The sequence below is a fragment of the Pyrgilauda ruficollis genome, unplaced genomic scaffold (genome assembly GCF_017590135.1).
Source record: "Pyrgilauda ruficollis isolate IOZ18807 unplaced genomic scaffold, ASM1759013v1 scaffold95, whole genome shotgun sequence".
NCBI lineage: Eukaryota > Metazoa > Chordata > Aves > Passeriformes > Passeridae > Pyrgilauda > Pyrgilauda ruficollis.
In genome coordinates this window covers 1,806,301-1,821,129 of record NW_024531599.1, presented here as the reverse complement: position 1 = coordinate 1,821,129, position 14,829 = coordinate 1,806,301, and the positions used below count along the sequence as shown (strand labels likewise).

At 55.7% G+C, this 14,829-nt stretch overlaps 1 protein-coding gene across 3 annotated transcripts; it reads right to left on the bottom strand.

Annotated features, from left to right (window-relative positions):
- Positions 1-629: 629 nt before the first annotated feature.
- On the bottom strand, positions 630-14,372 carry STRIP1 (striatin interacting protein 1). Of its 3 annotated transcripts, none has more exons than XM_041489643.1 (21): positions 14,227-14,372; positions 12,000-12,069; positions 11,658-11,732; positions 10,978-11,112; positions 9,469-9,589; positions 9,114-9,182; positions 8,633-8,739; positions 8,105-8,232; positions 7,048-7,230; positions 6,747-6,964; positions 6,413-6,478; positions 6,157-6,220; positions 5,601-5,672; positions 5,298-5,372; positions 5,035-5,132; positions 4,672-4,798; positions 4,478-4,578; positions 4,190-4,256; positions 3,349-3,453; positions 2,998-3,202; positions 630-1,344 (listed from the first exon to the last, which is right to left on the bottom strand). In XM_041489643.1, the coding sequence occupies exons 1-21, from the start codon at positions 14,275-14,277 to the stop codon at positions 1,097-1,099; spliced, it is 2,385 nt and encodes a 794-aa protein (XP_041345577.1). In that variant the 5' UTR covers positions 14,278-14,372; the 3' UTR covers positions 630-1,096. The 3 variants fall into 3 exon arrangements, with proteins under 3 accessions (XP_041345577.1, XP_041345575.1, XP_041345576.1); XM_041489641.1 differs by lacking the exon at positions 14,227-14,372 and adding an exon at positions 14,061-14,220; XM_041489642.1 differs by lacking the exon at positions 14,227-14,372 and adding an exon at positions 12,150-14,029.
- Between the last annotated feature and the right edge of the window lie 457 nt (positions 14,373-14,829).

Genomic DNA, 14,829 nt, shown 5'->3' with positions numbered 1-14,829 from the left:
CCATCCATGCTGTGCCCACAGAACTCTGATGGCTCACAAGGCTGAGTTTGCAGTTTCCAGGGCTGGGGCTGAGCATCCCCACAGCTGGATTCACTTCTGGAGCTCCACAGGCTCAGAATCTCAGAATGGGGTGGAATTGGTGCTGTACCAGGCTCCCTCTGCTCACAACCACCCCTGCAAATCCCTGCCTCAAATCAGGGTGAAATCCCCAGGATTTCATCCCCCAGGGTTGCTGCTGCCCCTCTGCCAGGGAAATTGAGGCCAGGCAACGTGCAAGGCTGAGCTCTGGGAGGATTTGGTGTCAGGATCCTCTGTTGGAAGCAAGGACCAAAGAAAATCCCAGTGGTAACACCACAGTGGTGTCAGAAATCCCAGAACAGAGCTGGGGGAGGGTTCAGTGAATGGGACAGGGAAATGCCTGGGAGAATCTGCTCCCCCCGAGGTCACCAGCCCCCCCAACCAACAGACCTGGGTGCAAGGTAAGATTAAACCTGCTGGGGAGGGGCCATGTACCACCCCAGCTCTGAGGGATGAGTGGGGACAAGGACATGGGATGAGGAACTCTCATCCCAGCCCAACTCCAGACAGGAGGGACAGGGACACGGACAGAGCCCAGCCACGCTCAGGGCAGAGGTATCACCAAATATATATAATATATGTACAGCTCCTGCACCCCTCGTGGGGTGAGGGGAGGCCACCCCAGCCCCTCAAGCCCCCACAGCCCCCTAACCCCCCAGAGGGGCTGGGCAGGGCCAGCCTGGTGTCCCACCCAAAGACCCCACTCCCACACTGCCACCTGCTCCCCCTTCCTGGCTGGGGGGTACGAGAAGGGCGGTGCCTCTGAAAGCACCACATGGGGTGGGCATTGATCCCCCCCAAACAGGAAACCCCCAGGGCACCCCCAGCTTTGGGATGAGCCTGGAAGGAGGCAGAGGGGCAGGATGTGGTGTCAGCGAGGATCCCCCCAGCTCCATCCTCTTCCCAAGCCCACCACAACAGCACAGCCACCCAGAGACCCCCCAAACCTCACTGCCCTGCCCTGACAGCAGGTCAGCCTCGAGCTCTCCAAGCAACCCATCCTGCCTCCCTGTGTCCATCACTGCAGCAGCTCCTCCCAGGAGATAGGCCTGGAGAAGACCTCCCTCTCCAGCCAGAGGTCGTAGTTGACCTGGAAATCCTCGGGCAGCTCCACACGCTGGCCCAGCACGCTCTGCAGGCAGTTGTCCACGGGCACGAAGTCGGGGTTGCCGTGGGCACGGTCGTAGCGCCGCGAGTTGAAGCGCTCGATGCTGGCACGCAGGGCACACTCCTCTGCCTGGAAATCCCAGGGACGGGCATCCAGGTCTGGGAACAGGAATGAGAGTGGTCAGAGCAGAGCTGAGGACTCCTCAGCCAGCCCAAAGCCCTCGGTGTGGTGGTGCAACCTCAGCCAGACTGAGCCCCATGCGGTTGCTTGCTCATTCCCCCACCAGCCAGAGCAGGGAAGAATCAGGAGGGTAAAAGCTGGAAAACTGGTGGGTTAGAATAAAGGCTGCTAATAAAGAAGGCAAAAGCTGTGCAGCACGAGGAAAGAAAAACAAGGAATTAATTCCCCACTTCCCACAAGCAGGCAGGTGTTCAGCACCTTCAGGAGAACAGGCCCCCATCCCAGGGAATGGTGACTTGGATGACAAACACCATCACTCCCAACACTCCCCAATTTCTCCTTTTCCCTCCACTTTATATCCTGAGCATGATGTCCTAGGGTCTGGAATATCCTTTGGTTCTGCCTCCTCCCAGCAATCCATACACCCCCAGCCCCCTGCCACTTGGGAAAAGTCTTTGTAGGTACTTCAAAGTGCAGAGCCAGGAATCACCAGCAGCTCCACCACCACTTCCAGCATTCCCACCACAGGGAAACAACCAAAATGAAGCCAGGAACAGGGGCTCCCTTTGGCCCCACTTGCCTCAGCACCAGCACTGGTACACCCCAAAGAACGTTCCTGGGCCAAAACAAAACCCCTGAAACTGCAATGCCACCCTGTCCCAGCTCCCACGTCCTGATGGTGGGAGGGGGACACCCCACTGGGGCACCTGGACCCCCTCAGGGAGGCACCAAACCTGCTGTTCCAGCCCAATTTAGGCCAAAAAGGGTTTTCAGCCCAGACCTGGCAGAGCCCTGATCCCTGCAATGTCACCACCCAAAATCCCTCCCACACCCAGACCTGCTGGACTGTGTCTGGCTCAGCTGGAGTTTGTTTTCCCACAGGAGTCCTGCCACCGCTGGGTTTTGCAGTGGGAGCTGGCAAGGTTTTGGGAACTCACCAGTATTTTGGCTCTGCTGGGCAGAGCTGCCACAGCACCAGCACTGTCTCCCAAAATTCCCACCCCATCAAGCACATACAAGTGGGCAAGATCCTGGGAGGGGACAAAGGCCAGCTGACCCCAATTAGCCAAGGGAATATTCCAGATTCTGTGATGTCAGATAAGATATAAAAGCTAAGGAAAGGAGGAGGAATGATGGGGCATTTGTTATTTAAAATGTGCCTTCCAGAGCAGCAGCTCCACGTGCTGCAGCCTGGCTTCTCCAAAGTGGCTGAACAACACTTGCTGATGGGAAGTAGAGAACAAACCTGTTTTTTTTCTGCTCTTGCTGTACTAAATTACCTTATTTCAACCTACTAGTCATTCCTCAGCTGATTTTCTCTGCCCTATCCAGATGGGAAAGGATAGAGCAGCTCAGAGGGCACCTGCTCAAGCTCAACCAGCCAAGGTCCACTAAGGTCAACCCAGCAAACCTGCCCAAGCCCCAGGCAGCAAAGGGCAAGCTGGGGGCACAGACCCTGGTGCAGGAGGGCTGGGGATGCCAGGGGTGCCACAGTCCCTGGAACAGGAGGGCTGGGAATGCCAGGGGTGCCACAGATCCTGTGGCAGGAGGGCTGGGGATGCCAGGGGTGCCACAGCCCCTGGAGCAGGAGGGCTGGGAATGCCAGGGGTGCCAGGGGTGCCAGGATGTACCGTTGCCGTAGGCCCAGTCGTCGTTGAGGCGGTGCCGCACTTTCTGGTAAATGGCTGACATGGTTTTCATGTTGCTCTTCCTCCACTGCCTGCCCAGGTACTTGGTCTGCACCTTGAGCAGCTTCAGCACGTAGAGCTGCATCATGGCCTGCTTCACCTTCAGAGCCCGCTTCAGGATCGGCGCCGACTTGAACACCACCAGCATCTGCCAGAACATTCCCAGATCCAGCTGGGATGGATTCCTGGGCCAACCCCTCCTCCACACCCCTGCTCAAGCCCTGGGTTGTCCCAGGTTATCCCCAGTGCAGGTGCCTGGCCAATGCTGAGTTCCAGAACGTTCCAAGCCCTCACCATGGTGCGGGAATGCTTCCACTTGGTCAGCTTGTTCAGGATGCGCAGGAGGTTTATGCAGGAGAAGAGGTTCCGCCAGCAGAACTGGTTGTTGTCTCCAGCCTCCTGTGGGGAAGGAGATGCAGGGTGAGGCAAGGGATTGGAGAGGGGATGGGGAGAGGCTGGGGTGATCTGAGGAGCCACGTCCAAAGGGGACAGCACAGCATGTGGGCATGGAATCCTCCAATCATGGAATTAAGATTGGGAAAGCCCTCTGAGATCATCAAGTCCAACTCTTCCCCCAGCACTGTCAAGGCCACCAGCAATCCCTGTCCCCAAGTGTCACATGCACACCCACACATTTTCTGAACACTTCCAGAGATGGTGACTCCAACACTGCCCTGGCCAGCCTGTACCAGTGCCTGACCATCCTTTTCACAAAGAATTTTTCTCCAGTATCCAACCTGAACTTCCCCTGGCACAGCTTGAGGCCATTTTTGCTTGTCCTGTTCCCTGGGACTAGAACCTGAAACCCCAGCTCGATCCCCTTGTCAGGGAGTTGTGGAGAGCCAATAGATTCCCCCCTGAGCCTCCTGTTCTCCAGGCTGAGCCCCTTTCCAGCTCCTTCAGCCACTCCTGGTGCTCCAGCCCCTTCCCCAGCTCCATTCCCTTCCCTGGACACACTCCATCCCAGCAGACACCTGCCATTCCCATCCCCATCCCCATCCCCAGAATCCCAGGAGCTGAGCACAGGAGAGCTGAGGGTGCAGGGGCTGGGTGCTGGAGCCCTGCTGTGTCTCTGCATCCCAAATTCCCTGGGCAGCACCCCAGGCACCAGGACTGTCACAGCAGGAGGACTCACCAGGCTCTCTGCTGTCAGCTCTGGCAGCTCATGCACAACACAGTACGGGTAGTCCAGCACGGAGATGCTGCAGGAAGGAGAGGGGTGCTTGTGCTGTTGCCCCAGATCCCCCCTGGCCTGGGGGGCAATGCAGCCCCCACTTCCCACACACTGCAGATGGGCAGTGTGGGAACTTTGCAGCTCTGCCTGAGCCTGAGCCACTGCCAGGGAGGGACTGCAAAGAGGCCAGAGAAACAGGGACCCCTCCCAACATCCCCGAGGAATGCAGGTGGACAGCCTTCTCCTCACCTGTTCTTGGCAGTGATGTAGGACATGATGTTCTGGTTGAAGAACTTGAGGATGAGCGGGATGCAGTTGGCAAAGACCAGGTGCTGGGCCATGTACTCAAACTGGGGAGGAGAAACATGGGTGAACAGGGACCCACTCAGGGTCCTGCCATGCCCAGAGACCTGTGGGCACAGCTGGACCCCAGCCCACCTCACCTGGTAGATGTGGTTGAGCTTGAAGTGTTTGAGCAGGAGCAGCAGCACAGCAGAGATGGCCTTGACGATGATCTCCTTGTGCCGGTTGACATCCACACCCAGCTTCATGCTCTGCAGCACAGTGGTCCTGGGGGACACAGAGGGACACGATCAGGAGGAATTCTTCCCTCTCAGGGTGACACAGGCTGTCCAGGGAAGCTGTGGCTGCCCCATCTCTGGAAGTGTCCAAGCCCAACCTGGTCTAGTGGAAGGTGTCATGTCCCCCAAGGAGCCCCCGTCCACACCAGGTCACTCCCCCAGCTCCCTCCCATCCCTCCTTTTATTCCCACCCCCAGCCAGCTCCTCTGCTCCACAGGCACTCACGGCATCTCCTCAGGCAGGACATCTGCCAGGATGTTGATGGAGTCTGTCTTGGCTTTGGAGGTGGGGGCTGCAGCCAGGAGGATCTTCAGCAGAGCAATCTGGGAAGAAGGAGAGATGGAGGGGGAATGGGAGCTGCAGGGGACTGGCACCAGGCCCTTTCCCCACTGCAGGAGGGAGGAACAGGGCAGGGCCAGGGCGTAAAAACTTGGGATGCATCACTGGAAAGGGACTGATCCAGGGGATCCCAGTGCTCCCCAGCTCACCATGTACTGGGGCAAGCTGGGCAGCAGGCCCTGGTACAGGATCTCTGCAGGGACTTGCTCCACTTCCTCTTCCCCCTGGTGCCAGGAGAGACCAGAAAACTTCATCCCAGGAGCTGCCACCAGCACCATGGAGTATGAGCCCATGGAGTAAACCTAAATCCTGCCCCAACCCCCTCTGCCCCAGAGAAACCCCTCCCCAGCAAAATAAACCCCTCAGCTGTGCCAAAAAAACGTGGCAGGACCAAGTGCCCCCAACTCCCAGCCCAGGATTTCCATCCCATCCCATCCCATCCCCACACTCACTCCGGAGAGCGGGGAGCGCAGGAACTCCTCTTCCATGTGCACCTGCACCTCAGCAATGGATGTGTACTTGTGCTGCAGGGGGACAGGGTGGGGTCACCATGGTTCCCCAGTGCTGCCCCCAGCCCCAGCCTGCTCCCACCACCCTGTTCCATCCCTCCCAGATCCCTGTCCAAGGGGTGACCTGTGCAGGGTGGGAGCTGCTGGGCTCAGGTCTGCAACAAGGCCAGTGGGAAAGGGATGAAGACATGAAGAGAGGGATAAAACCCCCTAAGAAAGGGATGGAACCCCCTAAGAAAGGGATGGAACCCTGCAAGAAAGGGATGGAACCCCCTGAGGAAGGGATGAAGTCCCCTAAGGAAGGGATGGAGCTCCTTAAGGAAGGGGCTCAGACAACGTGTGAGTCCAGGATGAGATGAAAGATTAAGGCTGCTCTCCCATCACTAGGTGGAGGAAGGGGAAAAGGTCAGGAAAATGCACCCTGAGCTGTGATGGGAGCAGGGAGATGGGCAAGGGGCACCCATACAGCAGCAGGGGCTAGAGGAATTCCTTAACTCACCTGCTTCAGGGTGCGGATGCTCTCATGGATGGGCCTGGGCAAGCCCACCACGGTGTTGGTGTCACTAGAGGAGGGAAAGAGCCAGGCTGGGAGCAGGGCTGAGCACCCAGGGGTGGGGCAGAGACCACCCAGGGATGAAGCCATGGACTAGCCAGCCAAGGCCTTCCCTGCTGCCACGTAGAGACAAAAGCAGCCTCCAAATTGGCCTCCCCCACAGCTCCCCCATAACGGCAGCACTGGCTGGCTCTGCACCCACCTGCCCAGCGTGTAGCCGATGAATTTGCTGCGGCTGGATTCCAGGAACATCTCAATGTCCTTCTCCCTGCAGCAAAGGGAGAAGGAAACAGTCACAGCTGCTGGAGCATCTGGAAGATGTCCAGCCAGGCACAGGGAAAGGCACAGCCCAGGCACAGGGAAAAGCCTTGTGGTCAGGTAAAGGGTGCCCAGCCAACCCCGCAAGAAAACAGCCATCAAAGTGATCACCCCATCCAAACACCTTCCCTACTTCCCTGCTGAGATTCCCAACATCCAAGAGCCTCCGTTTCCCTGACCCTGCTCCAGTTCTACCAACAGGGAGATCCCGGACTCACCGGACCTTGGGGGCCCAGGGCAGCCCTTTGGGGCAGGTGATGCGGTCGCTGGGGGGGTGCTGGGTAGGGGGGGGCATCACTTCATCCCGTTCCAGGGGGAAGGTCTCTCCCTCCAGGCTGTTGTCATCATCATTTTCTTCTTCTTCCTCACGGGAGTCGTCAGCTTTGTACGGATCCCTCTCGTTGAAGGCATCGAGGTTATCCTGCTTAATGAGGGCCTGGAGCAGGGAGAGCGGGAAGGGAATGTCCCAAAAACAAGCCCAGAGTCTGGCAGTGCCCTCCTTAATGTCCCTGTCCCCACCTTGTGCTCCCTCCGGCCGCGCTTCTGCTGCTGCTCGATGAGGTCGGAGGCGGAGGCGGGCGGGGAGGCCGCCCGCATGTTGCGGATCACCTGGATGCTGTCCTCGGGCAGGGGGGGCAGGCCCAGCATCTCCCTCTTCTCTGCCTTCATGCTCTGCAGCTCCTCAAACCCTCCCAGGGTGCACTGCAAGGGACACCACAGCAGGCTGAGCATGGCACAGGGCAGCTCCAGGGACAGCTGCACCTGCCCCTCCCAAACCCACTTTGCAGGATCACAGAATTGTTCAGGCTGGAAAAGCCCTCTGAGATCAGAGTCCAACTGCTCCTGCTGCACTGCCAAGGCCACCAGTAATCCATGATACCAGGTGCCACATCTGTGTCCTTTAAATCCACCTAGGGATGCCGACTCCAACATTGTCCTGGGCAGCCTGTGCCAATGCCTGACCACTCCTTCCATGAAAAAAACTTCCCAATATCCAACCTATACCTCCCCTGGCACAGCTTGATGTCATTTTCTCTGCCCTGTCCCTGTTCCCTGGGATCAGAGCCTGACCCCCACCTGGCTGTCCCCTCCTGTCTGGGAGTCGTGCAGAGCCAAAAGATCCCCCTGAGCCTCCTTTTCTCCAGGCTGAGCCCCCTGCAACTCCCTCAGCTGCTCCAGACCCCTCCCCAGTGACGTTCCCCTCCCTGGACACACTCCAGCCCCTCAAAGTCTCTCTTGTCCTGAGGAGCCCAGATCCTCCCACATTTTGAAACAGGAGCTGCCTGTCCTGTGCTCCTCTTGCCATTGAGAGAGGCAGAAGGATGTCCAGGCATCCACAACTGTTCAGAACCTTCCCTTCCCCAGCCAGGGACCTTGCTTTGGGTCTATCCTTAGTATCCAGCTCCAGACACCAATATCCAATGCTTCCCTGTGGAGGAAAACCTGGGATTGGGTTTAAAGGAAAACTGAACACCAGAAAAAGAGGATGGAGCAATTACAGCCAACTCTGAGAGCAGAATTCCTTCCTCTGCCAAGTATCAAACCACACATCCCACATCCCGTGGCCTCTCCTTACCAGCACAGTCTTCCAGAGCAGAAGCAGCACCTTCTTCATGGGGAAGTGTGGAGCATGGCCACTGCAGAATTTGGTCACCATCCCAAAAAGCATGACAGAGAAGGGCTCGTTGTTGTACAGGGGGGCTCCTGGAACCACACAGCACCATTAGCCAGGAATTCCTCACCCCTGGCATTACCCTGATCACCACTATGACCAGCTCCTGCACCCTCCTCCCCATTAGCTCCAAGATTCTCACCTCACCCCAGACAGCTCCCTCTCCCCTTCCAAGGCCTGATAAACTCTGTAATTTCTTACCTCTATGTTTAAGAGGAAACAACAGCTCAAATATTCTGGTTTTTTTTTCCCAGGGAGAGGGCACCTAGCAGCACAAAAGGCTGGATGGCTTCCTCTGCTCACCTCCCTCTGCCCCAGAAGTTCTGCAGAAACCAACCCAGTGCTGCCAGTCACTATTACCCAACTCCTAGAGCCAAACCCCATGTCACTGTCTCCAGCCCTGGCAGCTCTATCCCTGCTCCTGGTCCTCACCCAGCTCTGCTCGGAAGGTTTGCCTCATGCTCTTCCACTCAGGCTTGTCCCCCTCAGCCTCCTGACGCACAGTCTCCACAATCAGGTACATGATGTTCAGCAGCACCCTGCAAAAACCAAGGCAGCTGAATCCCTGCCAGGGATAAATTATGGAAGCACTGCCAGCACCCAGGGCTCAGGGAGAAGCTGGAGCAACCCACACCACATCCACAATTCAGGTACCTGCTCCACACCAGTACACAGGCACTGGGGGGAAAAGTCTCTACAAGTCCAAACAAGAAAAAAATCTGCTTTCCCAAATGTTACTGCTTTCATATCCCCAACCTGTCCCATTCCTGCTGTGCAGGCTGAGCACAACGGACACCTGCAGGAGCTCTCAGAGCTGGGACAACTCTGGGACCTCTTCCAGTGCCTGCCTCAGCCTCCCAAAGCTCCCAGAGAACCCTGGACCCCCTCCTGGTCCCCCATTCCCACTCCATACCTGAGGTCAGTGCTGTCAGCCAGGGAAATGGCCGGTTTCCTCACGGCACTGGAACAGGCTGCGCTGTTGCTGTGGAGGGAAAACAGCTCAGAGAGAACTTGGGGGAATTCAAACTCTGTCATGGGCACTCCACGTGCCAGCTCCAAACCCTGAGACAGACACTGCTGCCATGAACTCCCCGTTCCCAGCCATGTGAGGAGGAGCAGAGCTGCCTGTTTGCTGCCAGGCACTTTGATTCATGGGGAATTTCAGGAGAAATCAGGTATAATCCTACATTACACATCCACCCAGGACAACGGGAGTCACTCTGGTGAATTCCAGAGCCACTCCTGAAGTGTTTTCCCACAGTACTCACTCAATCTCCATGTTCAGCAGCTCCACCAAGGCGTTGAACGTTCCCACTTCCAGCAGGAGGAAGATGTTGTACCTCATCCAAGCCTGGACCTCAGCCTCGGAGCTGCACTCCCCGAAGGTGCCTGCGAGGAGACCCTGCTGATGCCAGCCCCACGGGCCCTGCCCCAGCACCACTGCCCACCCTCCAGACTGGGGGAAATTGGGGTGCACAGCAAGGAGCTGCCCTCTCTGGGTAACACAATCCAGTCTGCAGAACTGGGATAACAGGGGGAAAGCAGCCAAATTTTGGGCCAAACTGCTCTAAACTATCTGCTCCCATGAGATTCAGCTTGGTTCCAGACATCCCAGGTGGAATGGAATCCACAAGGAATGAAGATTCTTCAAAATATTACACAGTGAATAATTAGTAATTATCACATCATATTAATACTATATATTAATTATATTATATATTGATACATTACAGACAATATAGATAACATATTGTGTATAATATATAACATGAATAACATAAACTATATATGATACATAATATATATTAAATACATGCAGCATTTAATATATAAAGTATAAGCATATTAAATACACAATGCATTATATGTAAGACATATCATGTAAAATATATAATATATAATATACAATCTATAGCATATTATATATAATATGTATTGTAGATTATAATGCATTATGTATTACATGTAGTATACATATCATAATTAAATATTTTTATGTATATACTATACATATGAGATTATATTGCACTATGTCTCATATATATAGTATACATATATAATTATAATATGCATTATATATGTAACACATAGTACAATATAATCTACAATACATATTGTAGATTGCATTGTAATCTACAATACATATTGTATCATATATAATATAATGTACATTATATTATAACACATATTACAATACAATGTACATTATAGTATATATAACACAAAACTGTATCACCTACTGTATATTATATAGTATATATACTATATATAATGTATCAAATATATATAATACATATACATACCTTTTATATATATCTTATATATATAAAACACATAAAGATATATAAAATATATATAAAGATATATACAAGATATATATATATCCTTTATCTATATTACATGTATCTTATCTAGATAAGATATATATCTAGATCTAGATCTTATATCTATAGATATCTCTACAGAAAATATATAAATATCTTATATATATATCTTACATATATATAGATATGTCTATATATCTTATATCTATATATATATCTAGAGCTTATGTATATCTTATATCTGTATATATATAAACTTTATGAACATAAAGGAGTTCTATATTAAATATTTAAATATACACTATACATAAAACAGTTAACATATGCAATACAACACATGCAGCTGCCTATCTAACTGTACAACTCTATTGTACAATATATACAACATATACATCACAACATAAGCCATTTCACGTAGCTAGCAGGGGGAACCAAGGGGCAGGCCGGTGTCACCTTGTGCCACGTAGAGGATGGCGCGTGCCACGCGCAGCCGCCTCTCGCGCGCGGTGACCTCCAGCCCGTCCAGCAGGCGCATGGCGTGCGTGCGGTGCTGCGTCCGCTCCAGCTCCGGCCACTTCTTGTCCCGCACTGCAAACCACAGCAGGGCTCTGGGGACAGGCTCAGCTGGGCACAGCAGAGCCAGGGAACGCTGGGGGAAGGACTGAGGGATGAGCGAGGGCTGAGGGATGGCTCCTGCTGTGCAGCAGGGGATTGCAGCGGTCGTGGCATCACGGAATGGCCTGAGCTGCACAGGACCCACGAGGATCAGAGAGGCCAACCCCTGGTGCTGCACAGGACACCCCAAAATCTCACCGGGTCACTGAAAGAACTGTCCAAATGCTCCAGGAGCTCTGGCAGCCTCGGGGCCGTGCCCATTCCCTGGGGAGTCTGGGCAGTGCCCAGCACCCTCTGGGGGAAGAACCTTTCCCTGATATCCAACCTAAACCTGCCCTGACACAGCCCCAGCCATTCCCTTGACTCCTGTCTCTGTCACAGGCAGCAGAGACTGAAGCTGTCCCTCAGAAGAAGCTGCAGACCCCAGTGAGCTCTGACATCAGGCTCCCCTTCTCCAGGAAGAGAAATCCCTGTCCCTCCCCAGGGAAGAGGAATCCAAAAAAAGATCCAGCTCTCACTGTGGATCCTGAAGTCCTCCTCGAAGCATTTTCGGTTGAGCAGGAACTCTGGTCCCTCTGTGTAGCTGTACAGCTCTGCCAAAAGAGGAGAAGCTCCAAAAACCTGCACCAAGCTGCAACTCAGCCCTGGGAACTGCAGTTTTAGCAAAATATCAAAATGTATTTAAACCCCACCCAGTGCAAGGCCAAAAATATGAACTACACATATCTTGCCCCTTTTAACAACAATACAGCATTTAAATATAATAATAAAGCGATACTGGAATTGACAGAGTTCCTTTAATTGTACCAGGAGAGGAAATGATGGTTGATTAATTGATCCATCACAGAAGAATTCCTTACCTGACAGCTCTGCTGTCCATTTATCCGTGTCTGCATACTCAAATTCCAGGTCTGGCGACTCCGAATAGCCCTGAAAACACGGGGGAAAAATCAGTTCCATTACAGCATACTTCAGGAAAACCAAAACCCCTGAAAACACTCACAATTCACCTCATCCTCCTGCAAATCCAGGGCTGGTCTTCCTGATTTAGGGACCAAAAACATTCCTGCAGCAGCACAAACGTTACCAAGGCAACTCCAGCCCACCTCCTGCGTCTCCAGTGCCGCATGGAGCCACTGCAGCACCCCCAAAGCACGGGGGGAGCCCCCAAAGCACAACAAACGGCAGGACACAGGGAGAGGGTTCTCTGAGATCAGGGAGCTCTCAGAGCTCACCCATTTCACACAACATTGGGAAAATTTGGGCTATCCCCCTTTGCTGTCCCAGCAGATGGGATTAGTGAGGATGAAACAACTCCAAACAGCTTTGGAGAAGCTTCAAAAACATCCAGGAGAACCTTTAGTGCACTAAATATCAGCTCCCTTTACAGAAGTCAAGAACATCGACCCACAGCATTTCAGGGCACCCAGCTTGAGTGGGGCAGGTGCACAGCAAGACTCTCACAAATTTCGGGATCCTGAGCACAGGGCAAATCCACACCAAAACTCTCCTGAATTATGAGGCTCCCGCTCCTGAGCACGGGGAGGATCCAGATCAGAATCCTCACCCACCCCTGAGTGAGGGGCAGACCCACACAAGAACCATCCCAAATTTTGGGGCACTCACTCCTGACTGAGGGGCAGACCCTGAGCAGAATGCTCCTGAATTATGGGACTCCCGCTCCTGAGTGAGGGGCAGATCCACACCAGAACTCTCCCAAACTTTGGGGCACCCACCTCTGAGTGAGGGGCAGACCCTGAGCGGAATTTTGGGACACATACTTCTGAGCACAGGGCAGACTCAGACCAGAACCCACTCAGGACATTCACCCCTGAGTGAGGAGCAGAGCCAGCGCAAATTTTGGGGCACATATTCCTGAAGAAGGGGCACACTCAGAACCAAACCCACACAAATTCTGGGGTACCCACCCCTGAATGAATCCACAAGCAGAACTATCCTAAATTTGGAGGTTCCCACTCCTGACAGAGAGGCAGGCCCACATCAGAATAATCCCAAATTCCAGGAGTTTGAGAGAGGGGTAGCTCCAACCACCTCAGGTTCTCGAGATTCCCCCTCACATCCCTCCCCTGGCATTCCAGGGACCTTTCTGAGGAAGCCGTGGGAGAGAACGGCTCTGGGGCCATCCCAGGAATGAAACGCTTTGGAAAAGCCCCGGGATACCTCAGCTCCACACAACCCTCCGGCCCCACGGCTCAGGGTGAGCCCAGCACCGCGGGGTGTCCCTGGGGGGGTTGGTCACCTCTCGCTGGAACCACCCTGGTCCGAGCACGGCAGCGGGACCCGACACCCCACCCGGGCTGGCACCGACCGGCAACAGCGAGAAAACCCCCGGATGGGCTGGGAGACCCCCGGGCCGGCCCTGTCACTCCCGTTTGGGACCGGCCGACCGAGCCACCCTCGCGGCCCAGCCCGGTCACGGCGGCCCGGACCTGGGGAAGGGATGGATGGATGGATGAAGGGGAAATCGGCACCGACCGAGACCGGGAAGGCTCCGGGGAGCCCCAGAGCCGAGCAGGCCGGGCAGGGAGAGCCTCTCGGCGCCACAGCCCGGGGCCACTGCGCCAGGGAACCGGTACCGAGGGAGCGGCCGGTCCAGGACCAGCCCTGGGACCAGCACTGGAGCACCGGAGCCAGCGGCCGAGCCGGTCCTGGGCTGCTCCCGGGGAAGGCGGTGCCCAAGCAGGGCTGGCAGAGCCGGACACTGGCACTCCCGGGCACCAGCACTACGGGCACCGGCACCCAGAGGGATCCACGAACACCGGCACCACCGGGCACCGGCACCGACCGGACACCAGCACCGCCCCCGGGCACCGGCACCCACGGGCAGGCCCTGGACGAGGCCCGGCGCGGCCCGCCCCGCCCGGGAAGGCCGCCCCACTCCCGGCGGCGGCGGCGCTGACCTCGGAGTCCTTGCGCGGCGGCCGGGCCAGGTCGCGGCCCCTCCCGGGCGCGGCCGCCCCACCGCGGCCCTTGTTGTTCCCCGGGACCGGGACGGGGCCCGGCCCGGGGCCGCCACTCGGCTCCATGTCGGCCGCTCCGCCGCGCCGAGCTCTCGCGAGGACTCACCCCCTCCTCTCGCGGGAGCGGCAGGGAGAGCCGGGGCAGCGCCGCCGCCATGTTGGGAGTGGCACCCGGGGGAGCGCCGGTGTCTCCGGTGGGTACGATGCAGCTCTGCCGGCCGGCCCCGCCGTTCCGCCGTGGCGGCCGCGTCACGGCCGGCGCTGCCCGCCCCCGGCGGCCAGGGACGGCGCGACACACAGCCGGGCGGCGGGCTCCGCCCCCGCGCAGCCATCTTGGGTGCGGCGCGGCCCCGGGCGCGGCCATACTGGGTGTGGCACTTCCGCCTCGCCCCAGGGCGGGCCCGGGCGCTGGAGGCCGCCATGTTGGGAGTGGCAGGAACAGGCAGATCCCAAACTGAGGGGCCTGGAACAAAGGAATGCTCCAGGGACGGGGCTGGGGGGCTCAGACCCCAACACGGGGTGACCTGATAGGCTCAGAGGGGAGTCGGACCCGACAAAGGAACCTGACAGGGTTTAAACCCCAAGCTAAGGTGTCCCGTTGGGCTTTAAAGAGGGCAAGACTGCAAAACTCCAGAGCTGTGACAACTCAGAAAATTCTGGCAGGACCCAATCCTCAACCCGAGATGGCCAAAGGGAGATTCCAGCCCTG

What these genes read in the sequence shown, in the direction of transcription:
- STRIP1 (XM_041489641.1), bottom strand. Translation starts at nt 14,186, where the DNA reads ATGGAGCCGAGTGGCGGCCCCGGGCCGGGCCCCGTCCCGGTCCCGGGG. An exon ending in GCATCCGCACCCTGAAGCAG is followed by an intron (nt 5,673 to 6,156) that starts GTGAGTTAAGGA and finishes GTCCCCCTGCAG; the next exon opens with CACAAGTACACATCCATTGC. An exon ending in AGCTCAACCACATCTACCAG is followed by an intron (nt 4,579 to 4,671) that starts GTGAGGTGGGCT and finishes TCTCCTCCCCAG; the next exon opens with TTTGAGTACATGGCCCAGCA.